This window comes from Mastacembelus armatus, chromosome 23 (assembly GCF_900324485.2).
Source record: "Mastacembelus armatus chromosome 23, fMasArm1.2, whole genome shotgun sequence".
NCBI lineage: Eukaryota > Metazoa > Chordata > Actinopteri > Synbranchiformes > Mastacembelidae > Mastacembelus > Mastacembelus armatus.
Genome location: NC_046655.1, coordinates 2,552,487 through 2,568,537, shown reverse-complemented (window position 1 = coordinate 2,568,537; position 16,051 = coordinate 2,552,487). Strand labels below are relative to the sequence as shown.

The window sequence follows — 16,051 nt, the reverse complement described above, 5'->3', positions numbered from 1 at the left end:
CTTGGCGACAGGTCTTTAACGGAAGAAGAAACCTCCAGCAGAACCAGGCTCAGTTTGGGCGGCCATCTGCCTCGACCCGTTGGGGTGAGTGGATAGAGGAGAGAGAAAAGAACAGCAACAATAGACACTGCAGATTGGTGGGGGCCAGTAACTGCCCATCAGTGATATACAGCTCCAGGACCAGGGACACCTGCAGAAGGTTATGTGGTGAGGTGGTGGTGAAGGACACACAGATTCTTTATTCTGTCTGGATCTGCCAGCATTAAGTTAATGACATTCAATGGTGGACAACACATGGGGGGGGGGGCTCAGTGCACCAATGGAGAGTCCTCAGGCAATCTAGGCCTATAGCAGCATAACTAAGGGGTGGTTAAGTGTTACCTGAACCAACCCTAACTATACGCTTTGTCAAAGAGGAAGGTTTTAAGTTTAGCCTTAAAATACAAAGAGTGTCTGCCACTCTCCACAGGAGAGGAGCTTGATAGCTAAAGGATCTGCCTCCCATTCTACTTTTGAAAACTCTGGGAACCACAAGTAGACCTGCACTCTGAGAGCAAAGTGCTCTATTGGGATAATATGGCAATACTGTGCAAGTGATAAAAGGCAGTCCTAGAGATTTGTTTTATGTGTGAATTAAAGAACATATCCTGATCAAAAATAACTCCAAGGTTTCTCACAATAGTGCTGGAGGCCAGGGCTATGCCATCTAAAGTAGCTATAATTTTAGAAAAGCTGTTTCTGAGGTTTTTAGGTCAAAATACAATAACTTCTATTTTCTCTGAATTTAAAAGTAGAAAGTTACTGGTCATCCAGGCCTTTATGTCAGTTAACTGGTTAACTGGTTTGGGTTATCAGGTTTCATAGATAGATACAGCTGAGTGTCATCTGCATAGCAGTGGTAATTAATGGAGTGCTTCCTAATAACATTGCCTAAAGGAAGCATGTACAAGGTAAACAGAATCGGTCCTACCACAGAACCTTGTGGAACTCCATAACTAACTTTTGTGCACATGCAAGGATCATCATGGATATGAACAAACTGGAATCTGTCCGATAACTAGGATTGGACCCATTTTAATGCTGTTCCTCTGATACCAGTCACACGCTCCAGTCTCTGTAATAAGATGCTGTGGTCAATAGTGTCAAATGCAGCACTAAGGTCTAGCAAACAGTAAACAGAGCTAGAGGCAAGTTACACATGAAAACAAAGGGAGAGAAACAGGCGAGTGAGATGGAGAAAGAGAGAGAAAAATAAGGAACAAATGGCGCCCTCCAAAAAAAGAAAAGTGGACTGCGAAAATAGTGCATTTAATCCGGAATGGACAGACTCATTTCTGTTCATACTTCCCACTGGGAACACTAAACCAAGTTGTCTCATATGTTCAGAAACCGTGGCACTTATTAAAAGTGCCAATGTGAAATGCCATTATGAGACACAACATAAAGATTATGAATTCATTTGATTTGACAGTCAGGTATTGATTACATGCAGATGTTGATAAAACTACTAGGCTACTTAAATATATATCACACTAACTAGTTAGACATTATGATCTTCCGGACCTTTGCTTCAAGAAATTTTCTCTAACTGGACCCCTTTAAATTTTAGTTGAATACCCCTGGTCTAGCAGGACAAGCATAGAAACAACTCCATTATGTGAGGCTAAGAGAAGATTGTTGGTGACTTTTAACAGTGCTGTTTCTGTACTATGATGTGCTCTAAATCCTGATTGAAAATCTTCAAATAGTTCATTTCTGTGTAAGTGGTCTGATAGCTGCTTAGCAACAGCTTTTTCTGGATTAGAAATAAATGGTAGGTTGGATATTGGTCTATAATTAGTCAAGACTCTTGGATCAAGACCAGGCTTTTTGAGTAAGGGTTTGATTAGTGCAGTCTTAAAAGCCTGTGGTACGTAGCCTGATACTAGAGATACATTTTGCAAGTCTAATAAAGATGAGTTAATTAATGGCAGGTATCTAGTTGAAATGGGGTCTAAGAGACATGATGATTTAGATGAAGCAACTGTTGACGTGAATTCTAGAGAGATCTATGCGAGAGAAGCAGTCTAAACATAACTGAGGTCTTAAAGATGATTCAAGAGCTACTGTAGTAGAAGATTCATTTATTGCAGGTATAGGAAGCATCTGCTGAATTTTATCTCTAATAGCTGTGATTTTATTTGTAAAGAAACTCATAAATTCATCACTGCTGAAAGCTAAGGGAACACTGGGCTCAACAGAGCTGTGACTTTTTGTCAGCCTGGCTACAGTGCTGAAAAGAAACCTGGGATTGTTCTTATTTTCTTCTATTAGTGATGAATAGTGTACAGCTCTGGCTTTATGGAGAGCTTTTTTATATTTAATACACTGTTTTTTAAGGCTAGATAAAATTCTTCTTAAATTTGTGGATCTCCACTTCCTTTCCAGCCTTTGTGATGCCTGCTTTAAGGTACAGCTATGTGAACTGTACCATGAAACTCTGATTCACTAACTTCTTTTTCAGAGGGGCCACAGTATCAAGTGTTTCACACAGAGAGGCTACAGCACTGTCAACAAGATAATCAACTTGGTAGGGATTAGGAATGAGGCAGCTGCCCTCCACTGTGTTGGTACATGGCATAGAAGTAAATAAAGATCACCACAACGGACCGGTACATCAACTGCATTGCTGCTGCCGATGCACCGATCCGTCTGTCAATCTCACGTTCCGTCTTTGCCTCACTTGTAAACAAGATCCCAAGATACTTAAACTCCTCTACCTGAGGAGAATTTGTATTGTGATTTGGCACTACACAAATAAAACTGAATTGAATTGAATTGAATTGAATTGAATTTCTGGCCCCAGAAATGCATTTGACTAAGTCTCTAACTTCATGTTTCTGAGTCTGGAATCCCTAATTATCTGGTTTCTCAGTGGGCGTGTCGCTGAGCGGGGAAAATCTGTTAGAAATGTGAACAGGCAGGCGGTGAGCCATGGGCTTCTGCTTAGAAGTATATTTCTGTCGGACCGTCACCCAGGTTAATTCTCCGGGCTGCTCCAGAGCTGCCGTTTGACAGCTAACAGACCCGTAACCTGAGGCTCAGTGGCTCCACATCTGCTAATGGGGCTAGAGTAGCTGGCTTTTGTTTAAAGGTGCGAAGCCACACTTCCAATTCAGTGGTCCTCGCCTTCAAAGCTAGCAGAACCTTACACTTATTACAAGTATCATTATCACTAAAGGAGGCAGAGGAATAACTAAACATGTGGCACACTGAGCAGAGAGGAAGAGAGGAGAAGCCATGCTACTAGGTAGCTAAGCTAACTGGTAGGCTAATGAGCGCTAAGTCTGGAGATAGCAAGAAATACTGTACAAAATAGATGGGTACTTGACTAGTACAGGAATATGTAGCAGTTAATGAATGGATGGATCGAAAGAGTTGGTGATTTGTGTAGGAATTATTTCAGTGAGAAGCATAAAAAACAAAAAACAGAATCTTCTCATATTTAGCCTAGCCTCAGTGAGATATGTAATGGGGCAAGCCAAAATAATAGAAACGCCTCTCAGTATAACACAATACAGTTCAACAGCATCACAAACCATATCCTCAAAAATGATCATAATGTTGAAAATGGTGGAATGCTCCTTCATGTTGAGAGTGTGCTGCTGATCCAACCAAAGAAGTTTTAAGTATCTTGACCTTACATAGTGAGGGTAAAATAGAGCATGGGAATGATAAATGGATTGGTGCGGCATCATAAATCATGGTGGCATTGCACCGGACCACTGTGCTTAAGCGGGTGCTAACCCAGAAGGCAAAGGTTTCAATTTGCTAGTTGATCTATGTTCCAACCTTCATCTATGGGCACAGGCTTTAGGTATTGACTGAAAGAATGTGACTGCAAGCACAAGAGGCCACAATGACTTTCCTTTGTAGAGTGGAACAACTCCAGCTTGGCAGCATGGGGTCCTGTACCCCACATAGGTTCAGGAGTTGTCTGGAATGGAAGCTTTAACAGGAACTGGGGCACAGACACAGATGATGACGAAGACTCAGGTAACAGGGGCAAAGACTCAGGTGACGTGCGAATACACAGGCAACAGGTGTGAACAGAGGCGAAAGGGGCAAAGGCTCAGGTGTCAGGGATTAAAGCTCAGGGGGTTAGGACGAAGGCTCAGGCAGCCTAAATCAATGGAGTCCCAAAGGACTGGTAAAGTTGGCTGAAGAGATGCCCAGCACCCAAGTCATGTGTATTGATTCCTCAGAGGAGTGTGGGCTGGATGGCTTAAGCTTTTGCCTCATTCCAAATAGCCCAAGCCTATGTTGATGTCAAAGGCTAGGGCTTAGGTGAAGGCAGGAACTGGGGTGGAAATTGGTAATTGAGGCTATAGTAGACAGAGAGACAGAAGCTGACATACCCTCAACACATGTGGAAATAATCTAGACTCTAATCACTAAGTGTATCTAGAAACAACAAAGGACAGAACAAAACACAGGAAACACTTCAAAATAAAATGTCCAACACAGGAAGTAAATGCGGGTCGTGACACCTATGTGAACTGTTAATTAGGATCATCCTTGTTAACAGATGTCCTCTTGCAAATCATGCCTGGTGACACCAAGGTGTCCATTCATGTGGAGACAGACCTTTTTATTGTAAGACCACTTTTTTAGCCATGCTACCACTGTAATTCTGTGGATTAAATGGTTGTCTGATAGCTAGATAGATAGCTGGTTTGAATTTTATTTGTGCCATCACTTTGGTCCAGTCTCAACAAGTATTGGATGTACAACATTTCCATAACATTTGAAGAAAACTGAATTTGTCTCACTTGCCACACATCCCAAGCCACTCGCCATTCTCCCTTCACCCACTCTCGACTGTCTCTTCTCTCCACACATTATGATTTCAAGATGTGCGGAGGGTTAATGTATTTATTTAGACTTGAAGCTTATTTAAGCTCCATTAAAGGTAATTAGACTTTATACCCTGGTATAAGACTCAGCAGTCATCAGAGTGGCCATAAAGTGTGGGTAGATGTAATGTGTTTGCCAGGGGTTGTGGCTGACAGAATAATTATGAAGCTGTGTGTGTCTGCACTGAGAGACACACATTTCAATCTACTGTTTTTACACAGGCATCAGAGCAGAGGTGATGTGGGCAGAAAGGGAATGTTAACAAATGGTGTGTGTTTGGTCCTCTTACCACCTCTTCTTGTCCTCTAGGCCCAAGTTAACTAGGTCTGAATTGACCAGGCTTCATATCACTACAAAAAGTGCAGAATGCCCAAATTTGTAATTGCGCACACAAATAACTGCTGATATAAATTTCAGATTAGAAAATGCGAGTGTTGCTCTCGAGGTTGGGGACCATAGACATTGAGCACAGAAGCCACTATTAGCCTATTTCAAGTTAAAGCATTGCTTTAGCCAGATATGTTTGTTTTGCACAGAATCACTGAAAACTAAAACCTGAAAGGCCCTTCCTTCTCTCATTCACATATCACCTTTCTATCACAAACTACTTTACTCCTCTTTTTATTTTCCTGGTTCTACTCTCCACCCTCCCCAGCCCCTTTCTCTCCCTCACCTCTTCTGTTCCTCTGTGGTGTGTTGCTCAACTTATTCCCTGACTTGAGGATTTAGGTGCTAATCCCTGACATTTTTCATCACTTAGAACACCAATCAAAAATGGCTTAGCCTGTGTAATCTACCAGACTATTGTCCACTCTCTTCCTGCTCCGCCTCACTTTTCTTACCCACCCCTCTTTTCAGCCTCTTTATGTCTAATCTCTCCTACCTGCTTTCCTCCTCTTCCTCTAGAAGTAAAGTTTTAACTTAAGAAATCTTCAATTTATGGATAGTGTACATTTGCTGCAAAAAAAAAGACAAGGAGAAGCATTTTTAATGTTTATATTAAAAGCTGCTGGTTATCTAAAAAAGATTTTGCAGTTTGGGTTCATCTGAGGTCTCTCTGGATGATGTTTTCATGCTGGAGTTTAAGAAACCAGATCTGCCAGCAGCTTTGTGTTTGGCACTGAACATGCTGCCTCAGGGGCAGTTGCATTTGCCTTATTATTACTTTAGAATCTGCCCTTCTGGATTGCTGCATCACACCTGGGCTAGAGCTCCGGTATCTTTTTATTTCATTGAGTTTTTACTTTCTACGAGAACCACAGACCTGTTTGTTGGAGTAACTTGTTACCAGCATCTCAACACCTCCACATACAACATTTATATCAGTCTTGAAACCAAATTGTAGCCAGTTTTAGATTTATTGTGTCCATGCAAGTTTAAGGTGCCAAACATGTTCTAAGAAAATGTCAAATTAGGTATAAATATGACAGAAAGGAACACGTCAGAGAACACTGCTATCAACTCTGGTTTTGGCTGGATCAAAAAATGACTTTGCACTACAAGGCTCAGATGTCATTTTAATGATGCTTTCTGGCATTCAATATTCTTTACTTTCCAACTGTTTCTTATTTATGTTTTGTACTGACACATGAAGTCTCTCATCCAGTTTTTCTCTTTTTCAAGCTTTACTAAACCAAGCTACTTTATGACCTGTCAAATGGTCACAATTACCCAATTACCAACATAAAAAACCAAAGCAGAACAAAAGCTAGGTCTGCTGTTTTAAAATGATGAAAAAATACCTCTTCTAAGTTACAGTTATATACTATTAATTTGTTTTGCTAAATATGTTTACAGGGAACATTTTTTCAACTTTAATTTTTTTTTTTTAACAGTTGGAAGCAGCTTGACGGACAAGTTCATTAAAAATGTATCTTCAATATGTTCAGCAACTCTGGTGCCATTACAGTTTGTTTTTAAAATATGTTTGCCTATGTAAATGAATTGGATACAAAGACAAAAAAGACATATCTGTAAGTGCGTCTTCCAGGCGCCAGTTTTCTGGTTATGTTATTAAAGTAGAACTAAATTCAAAACTTTAAAGTGTCATTGAAAAAATATTGACCAACATCAGAAGCTCTGGATTCAAAGAAAATCAGATCTCAATAGGTGACAGTCTTGCCTCATATAGTCCCACCCCCTCAACCACGGGACAATAACAGACTTTTTGTATTTTTCATTGATGTCTGTCGCCCCTCCTCTTGCTCTCTCCCATCAGCTCCACTCCAGTAGTCCCAGGTAACCTGTGTATCATGTGATGAGACAGTCTGATCCCAATGAGAAACCCCTGAGTTAAAACAACACAAACTGATCCCCACTGCCCGCTGGAGCCATGTCAGACAAGCATAACTCTAAATGTAATTTCCTAGCATACACACTATGAATAAAAATTGCACCTTGTTTGGAAAACTGCATAAAATGATAAGAGGACTGAAAGAAGTCTGCTTTGTGCTTCTGTTCTGTGTTCACCTGTTGCTTCTGTCAGTGTGTTTGAGTGATCGACACTGGCAGATCTTCCTCTCCAGAACTGGGTTTAAAAAAAAGTGGAAGCATGATGGTCACTGACAGTCTTTCTCTTCTTCATTGTTTTATTTTCCTCTCCCAGACATCGATGAATGCCAGGAGAACAACGGAGGCTGTGACCAATCCTGCAGGAACACAGTGGGCTCCTTTGAATGCAGCTGTCAGAAAGGCCACAAACTGCTCACAGATGAACGGACATGCCTAGGTCAGTGACTGACAACTGTCAATCATGCAGATTCTCACTGGAAAACCAGAGCCAAAATATGAGTTTTCATCTTTGGTGGTGTCAGATAGGAAAATCATTTTCTCTCTGGTCCAGTTCAGAGATACAGAAAATCCTGCAGTACATTGTTTATTTTTATTTTTAGATATTACTTATGTTTGTGCTAATGAAAAAATACACTTTCCATCAAGCCCTGGGCCCACCTTGTGTTAAGCTAGGGTAAAATGTCCCAGCAGCCTGAATGGAATTTGTATTGATCAGTTCATGTGTTTGTGCAAAATGACAACCATAAATCAGCAGCAAAAGTATATTTTCATTAATGTTGCAATACACATTAGTGTGAAAATGTCAGTGAATACAAATGCATCACTTTATTTAAATAAATACATAAGAAAAGGTTAAGTGAGGTCAGTGATCTTTCCCCAGGGGACATCATTTTCCACTTTTCGCAGCAGTGTAGCTAACTTCCTCAGCTGTGGGTGTAGTGTACATGCAGAAGCCTCATCATGATCGTGGGTTATGTTTGTACAACCAAAGGCAGATTCCTGGTTACAAGTCACAGCAAGCAAGACAGAACAGCAGACAAACACAAACTGCTTTTTATTAACAACAAAACCCTGAGGTTCTTCTGTCCCTAGCCCAAAACCACCAAACAGTGTGTTTGTGTGAGAATATATGTTCTGGACTCATTGTGTATCATCGTTTGTACTTTTGCAGGCTTTAATAATGTGGTGTTGAGTTTTGGTAGCCACATCATAGCATCACTGCCTATTTTTGACACTGTTTTGCCACTGTGCCATGCCTTCTAGTAGCTTCCAGGTTTGTCCTGTCTACTGACATCTGGCCTGTTCAGCCTCAACATGACCCTAAAATGAAATTTAATGTTTAATCTGTCAGCTCTTTCAGTGCCCGTGAGCTTTTCCAGAGAAAATAGCTCCTGGTGATAAACAACATGTCAGTGTTAGAGTACTTGCCAGAACTGGCTTAGAAACTAAAGCAAAATCTTTAATTGTTTGCCACAGTTTCATAAGCAATTTCCACAAATGATTCATTTTATTCTAAATGTTTAGAAAGACAGAGAGATAGAGAGCATTACCAGCAGTTGTGTCAGCAGTTACATAAATGTCAGCAATTACTGTTAAAACACCTCATCATGACTGTGAGCCTCAGACAAAAACACATTAGCCAAACCAGAAATCATTGTTTGTTTTCTATGTATTCCTTTTATATTGAGCAATCATAGGCAGTGTGCCAAGCTCAGTTTATGTAAACTGGGCTAGCTCAACTCAGGCGAACTATTCCTAAGTCCTCACATGGACAGTTGCCTGAAGTATTTACTGATCCAACATCCAGGCCTTAACAACTTCCTCCACATGACAAACTCCATTATAGCATGTCATATTTTTAGCCCCTGTATGGCCCTGTGGAACAGCCTGAAATAAACCAGGTGAGCTTGAAACGGTGGCCTCATTGCTGATAGGTTAATAATATTTGGTGCTGGACAAGTATACATAAACACATGGGCAGTCAGGCATAAACACTCATACAGAGACATACTCAGTCAGATATTGATGTAACAGTGAATGTGAGCTGGTTACAGGTTAGTTTCTTAGAATGTCCTAATTTAGTGGACGACTCATGTATTTGTTTTCTATAGCGTCCACTGTGATTAATGAGATGACCTCTTGGAGACCAACCTGTGTTTTTCCATAAATGAGTCAGTTTGCAATATTTGTAAATTCTTCACCCACTGACCTTTGCTTCCATCCATGCAGCAGGACAAATCCTCATCACTGAGCCATTACATAATGCCTGTGTTGCAGATGTAGCATCATGGACAGGGTGGGGCATAAGCAGGTTTCCTGAGACTTGTGGAGTGGCATTGTTAAAAACCTGGAAGTGGCTCATAAAACGTCAACTGTTGTTTTTCTTGAAAATGCAAAACATATTGACAGTTATTTATACAAGTTAACTTCTCAGTGCTCCTCCAGCATAATAGAGGACATTATTTGCACAGGATGAGTAGTACTGTCTGTATTGAGTAATATTTTACATTATTTTATTGTGAGAAATAGATGGATTTTCTTTAATGCCACCACTGGATACTGGCTGCACAGCAATATGCATTGATGTGAGTGAGAAAACTCACATCAATGATGATGACTGATGTTTTTTGCAGTTTCAACCCTTTCCACTGCGTATATAGCTGTAGTATCTGTCAGAAGTCATGTGTCTCTATGGTCTCCCTCAGACATTGATGAGTGCTCCTTTGAGAGAACCTGCGACCACACTTGCATCAACTACCCTGGCAGCTTTGAGTGCTTGTGCAACAAGGGATACATCCTGTATGGTCTGACTCACTGTGGAGGTGAGGTTCTGTTAAGATCAATCCCACTTCTCAAAGCACAGGAGACATACATGAAACCACACACTGGCCTGGAACTGACTGCTTGACACAGCTGAAGTGTGTGAGACAGCAGATAAAATGTGTGCATTCATGTGTGTGCTTCTGAAAGGGAATTGCTTTTCAGAGTGTGAAGCTGAAGGGTCACTGAGCTTGTGCAGACGATTGCTGCTGAAAGCACACTCACACCTCAGTTCCCCTGAATAACTTCTGAGTTTGCTGTGCCTGCATCTTCGTGTACATACAGCCTTAGTCTGTGTGGCTATGTGTGTGTGTGTGTTCTTGCTGTGTGTTACTTTATCTGATTGTCTGCATATATTATGTATGTAGTGTAACTCAGTCAACACTTATGTGTAACATGTTGGACAGGCTACATCAGCATGATCATAGCAGCAGGATGGTGATGACATTTGTTTATTGTTTTAACAAGTAGCTGGAGTGAAATAGGTGTTATATGACCAGGATTTCATTCATTCTGAGACGTGTTGCAGTGCAGCGCACTATTGGCAGGAACTACAGGTGGAGTCAGACTTAGCTCATGAATGTGTTTAGTTTAGACTTGACAAAATCCTAAAAAAAAAAAAAAAAAAGAATGTCAGTCTCATTTGTGCAACTTTAATTGCCCAGCACCATATTGTACACACCCATTTATGTGCCCAAAAAACATGGGTATCAACAATGGGCTGCAACATCCCAGCCAGACACCTTTGTTGCATATTATTACCCATCTCCATACTCTCATTTCCTGTCCAGTCAATGCATAAAACTGCACAAAGTAAGAGGAGAAGAAACATATCTAGAATTATATTTATTCATTTGGCAAAAAAGTGCCTTAGTACTCAGTTCCATATTTTACCTGACACAAGTGCAGATACTGGTTGCAGGTACATTTACCAACATCTATGATTTTGCTATGATTATGAGTGCTTAATAATTGTGCGCTAATATTCACATTTAAGTGTATGCATAAAATCCTAATAAGCATAATAGCTGAGCTTTTAAATTAACAAAAAGAAAAAAAAAACATAAACATTCTGACTCAAACATCGAATATAATGCTCTCTGTGACTGTGTCTCAGACATAGATGAATGCAGCATCAACAATGGGAGATGTGAGTATGGCTGCATAAACTTTCAGGGCAGCTACGAGTGTGTGTGTCCACCTGGACATAAACTCCACTGGAACAAGAAAGATTGCATTGGTAAGCACCAACTGTGTGTGAGTGTGTGTGTGTGTGTGTGTGTGTGTGTGTGAGAGAGAGAGAGAGAGAGAGAGAGAGGGAGAGAGAGAGTGCATTTGTCTGCTTTTGTGGCATAGTGGATTTCCCAGAGCATGGCTGATCACAGGTGTGTGTGTGTGTGTGTGTGTGTGTGTGTGTGTGTGTGTGTGTGTGTTCAGGTGGTTGTCACGATGTGTGTGTGTGTATGTGTTCAAGTGGTTGTCATGATGTGTGTGTGTGTGTGTGTGTGTGTGTCTAAGTGGTTGTCATGATGTGTGTGTGTGTGTGTGTGTGTGTGTGTGTGTGTCTAGGTGGTTGTCATGGTGATGTGACTCTGTGTATCTCTCAGAGGCGGTGAAATGTCTGCCCAATGGGAAGCCAGCACCACGAGCCCAGCTGACCTGTACCAAAAGTGGAGGTGCAGAGGTCTGTTCGCTTTCCTGCCCATCCAATGCCCTCTTCGTTGCAGGTACAAAAACATCCACTTATGTACTTTGCATCAGTGTTGTTAAACAAGATAATTGAAAAAACTCCAAGGCAGATGAATATATTTCATGGGTACTGTACTGCATATGTATGTCAACAATCCACAAAAATTATTATTAGAATTATTTTACTTGTCATAAAATTTAATCGTGAGAATTGAAATGTGCTTGGCACTGAATACTAGCTGGTTTGAAGCTCAGTCATTCTGAGGATGGCATACATGATGAAGCATATTTGTGTGGTAAAATATGATGTCTGTTTGTTCTTCCTCTGTGAGTTTTGCATGTTTCCTGGTTAATTACAGTGTAGATTTCAGCCTCAGTCTTTTAGTTTGGGGATGAACAGTTGTCAAAGCTGACTGCACATCTGAAGAGCAGTACACGAGAAAACTACTTGTGTCTTTGAAAATAGTACTTCACTGCTAACTGAAGAAGTAGAAGTCATAGCAACAAACTTGCTGAACTGCTCAGTTACTCATATGGGTCCCTAAAGCCTTTGATCTCAGACTGTCCAGTTGTAGATGTGATACTGTAGTGTCTCAGTGTCTGAGGATATACAGTGGGTACGGAAAGTATTCAGACCCCTTTAAATTTTTCACTCTTTGTGTCATTGCAGCCATTTGCCAAAATCCAAAAAGTTCATTTTATTTCTCATTAATGTACACTCAGCACCCCATCTTGACAGAAAAAAACTGAAATGTAGAAATTTTTGCAAATTTATTAAAAAAGAAAAACTGAAATATCACATGGTCATAAATATTCAGACCCTGTGCTCAGTATTGAGTAGAAGCTCCCTTTTGAGCTAGTACAGTCATGAGTCTTCTTGGGAATGATGCAACAAGTTTTTCACACCTGGATTTGGGGATCCTCTGCCATTCTTCCTTGAAGATCCTCTCCAGTTCTGTCAGGTTGGATGGTGAACGTTGGTGGACAGCCATTTTCAGGTCTCTCCAGAGATGCTCAATTGGGTTTAGGTCAGGGCTCTGGCTGGGCCAGTCAAGAACGGTCACAGAGTTGTTCCGAAGCCACTCCTTTGTTATTTTAGCTGTGTGCTTAGGGTCATTGTCCTGTTGAAAGGTGAACCTCCGGCCCAGTCTGAGGTCCTGAGCACTCTGGAAGAGGTTTTCTTCCAGGATATCTCTGTACTTGGCTACATTCATCTTTCCTTCAATTGCAACCAGTCGTCCTGTCCCTGCAGCTGAAAAACACCCCCACAACATGATGCTCCCACCACCATGTTTCACTGTAGGGATTGTATTGGGCAGGTGATGAGCAGTGCCTGGTTTTCTCCACACATACCGCTTAGAATTAACGCCAAAAAGTTCAATCTTGGTCTCATCAGACCAGAGAATCTTATTTCTCATAGTCTGGGAGTCTTTCATGTGTTTTTTGGCAAACTCTGTGTGGGCTTTCATGTGTCTTGCACTGAGGAGAGGCTTCCGTCGGCACACTCTGCCATAAAGCCCCGACTGGTGGAGGGCTGCAGTGATAGTTGACTTTGTGGAACTTTCTCCCATCTCCCTACTGCATCTCTGGAGCTCAGCCACAGTGATCTTTGGGTTCTTCTTTACCTCTCTCACCAAGGCTCTTCTCCCACGATTGCTCAGTTTGGCTGGACGGCCAGGTCTAGGAAGAGTTCTGGTCGTCCCAAACGTTTTCCATTTGAGGATTATGGAGGCCACTGTGCTCTTAGGAACCTTGAGTGCTGCAGAAATTCTTTTGTAACCTTGGCCAGATCTGTGCCTTGCCACAATTCTGTCTCTGAGCTCCTTGGGCAGTTCCTTCGACCTCATGATTCTCATTTGCTCTGACATGCACTGTGAGCTGTAAGGTCTTATATAGACAGGTGTGTGCCTTTCCTAATCAAGTCCAATCAGTTTAATTAAACACAGCTGGACTCCAATGAAGGAGCAGAACCATCTCAAGGAGGATCAGAAGAAATGGACAGCATGTGAGTTAAATATGAGTGTCACTGCAAAGGGTCTGAATACTTATGACCATGTGATATTTCAGTTTTTCTTTTTTAATAAATTTGGCAAATGGCTGCAATGACACAAAGAGTGAAAAATTTAAAGGGGTCTGAATACTTTCCGTACCCACTGTATGTCTGAGGTAAAGTGTTCTTTATGGAGGGAAGCGATACCTGTTCTCGTGCTCCTTACAGTTTGGCATAATAGACTAATAGTCTGCTTCCTGGGCCCAGAATAAATACATTCATTTAAGTCAATGGAGACTGACTAGAGAGTGGTTCTTTTATTCATCAGACTCTTAGTAGGGCGAGGAGTAGAAACCTACAGAAATTTGATTGGTTCATTGGGCAACCGCTTGGGTCCAGACTGAAATAACTCAAAAACGTTTGGATGGGTTGCCATGAAATTCTGTGCAGACAGAAAGTCTCCACCTGGGCCAGAAAGTTGAATTGATACAAATACTGACATTCCTGTCTGTGAAGCATGTTCTGAAGGATATACTTTGTGGAATAATCCAAGTTTATCTGGTTGGAAAAGGGTAATTCTTTTTAATTAACCAATACAAACATACGCCTATTATTTTGAACATTAGAAAAAGCTTTAAAGATAAGGTAGATTTTATTGCTTCAGAGAGAAAAGTTAATCTCAGGCACAAGTGCTGCACATAGCTGTATACAGGATACACGCTAAACAAAACAATAATGTACGTAATCCCCCTTTATAGACATACACATACACCATGTGTTAAAACAGTAAAGGATGAAAAACAGCTGTGCAAAGGAAGTGAACCAAACCGAATATAATAAGTTGCCAAAATGAGTGATGTACAAAGGAGGAGATGTCCATTAATTACACAGATTAAGTCATATTGCACTTGCTAACAGTCAGTTTTGCAATTAAGACACAGGTTCTTTGTTTAACAGTCTTACCAAATATGTAAAATGCTTCATACTGGTAAATGTATTGTTACAGCTGTCATACTACACTCTTTGCTGCCCTCTGGTGGTGAGAGCTCATACTCAGCTCTGTTTTCATCCTTCCTCTCAATTCCACTGTTGCTTGATAAAGGCACTCTTGCTTTTTATTGCTGTATTTGTGGACTCCTCAGGGGGCTCTTCACTCAGACTAATGTGTTTCTCACTCTGCATGGTTTTCTTGGCTTCACCCATCCCAGCACTTTGGCTGGCACCCCGGCCTCTCCTGCGATAGTACTTAACACACATCTGTAAATCGATTGTATTCTTTGATCACAATGTTTTTTCCACAGCATGGCCCTCGCTCCATTTAACTTGGCAGCTGTTGTGTGAGAATGATGGATAGTTCTCAGACATGGAGTGAAATATTTGTTTTTCTGTCTTTTTGGAGTTTGTCTTAATTCTAGGGGGAGGGAGCCATGTAAATTCCTGTGGCTGAATGAACCCTGGACTCTTATTTAATCATCTCATTTTTACGACCTCTGAAGGCGTCATCCCTCATTTCTTACTTGAAATGCATCTTTGTGTATGCGTGTGCATGAAGAGAGAAAGGCAGGATTCATAGATCTTTCATTTAACCTTTAATTTATCAGTCAAGGCGTAAGGTCAAATAGCAACAGAGGTTCATCTGGGTTTTCTGCCTGGTTTCTGAATACAGGACAATAGTAAGTAATGCAGTTGTTTTTTATCCTCAGCACAGACTGCTGCCCAGTCCATCACATGCATCACACACACCCCTATATTTTCACTTCTCATGGTCAAGTCATGGAGACTTTCCTTAAGTCTAACCATAACCATTCTTTGCCTAACCCTGTACTGACCATACCCTAACCTTAAACTAAGCTGTCATTTTAAAATTCATCACTCAGTTTACAAATGTCCCTACAGTATTCTAATTTATGTGTGTGTGTGTGTGTGTGTGTGTGTGTGTGTGTGTGTGTGTGTGTGTGTGTGTGTGTGTGTGTGTGTGTGTCTTACAGACTCAGAGAACAGCTACACCCTGAGCTGTGGAGTACCAGTTCAGCCTGGTAAAGCTCCTCAGAAAAGGAATGCCACTGCTGCCTTATCCACCTGTGCTGGTACAGTATGCCAAGTATGATGGGAAATATAATTTTAGGGCCAGATTTACTAAGAAAATAGCACTGTGCAAACATGCATGGCAGTTCTCATTAACGTTACAGTTATAATCAGTGAAAATTCAGTATCTGGCACGTCATAGCAGCTTATTGAGCAGCCATTTCCTGGACTGTTCCTGATACTGGCCTCCAGGTGCACATCAACAGAAGGAGAGCATGACGGCACAGATCAGCAGTGAGATTTCTATATGATGACTAAGCCCTCAAAATAAAAATATTA

At 41.1% G+C, this 16,051-nt stretch overlaps 1 protein-coding gene across 2 annotated transcripts in view; it reads left to right on the top strand.

Moving 5' to 3' along the window:
* scube1 (signal peptide, CUB domain, EGF-like 1) overlaps positions 1-16,051 on the top strand; it is a 107,201-nt gene that overhangs the window by 82,103 nt on the left and 9,047 nt on the right. For both annotated transcript variants that reach the window (XM_026326590.2, XM_026326589.2), the window contains 5 exons: positions 7,502-7,624; positions 9,894-10,010; positions 11,126-11,248; positions 11,616-11,735; positions 15,676-15,774. In XM_026326590.2, coding sequence (XP_026182375.1) covers positions 7,502-7,624; positions 9,894-10,010; positions 11,126-11,248; positions 11,616-11,735; positions 15,676-15,774 — 582 coding nt within the window. The remainder of the gene's footprint in view (positions 1-7,501; positions 7,625-9,893; positions 10,011-11,125; positions 11,249-11,615; positions 11,736-15,675; positions 15,775-16,051) is intronic.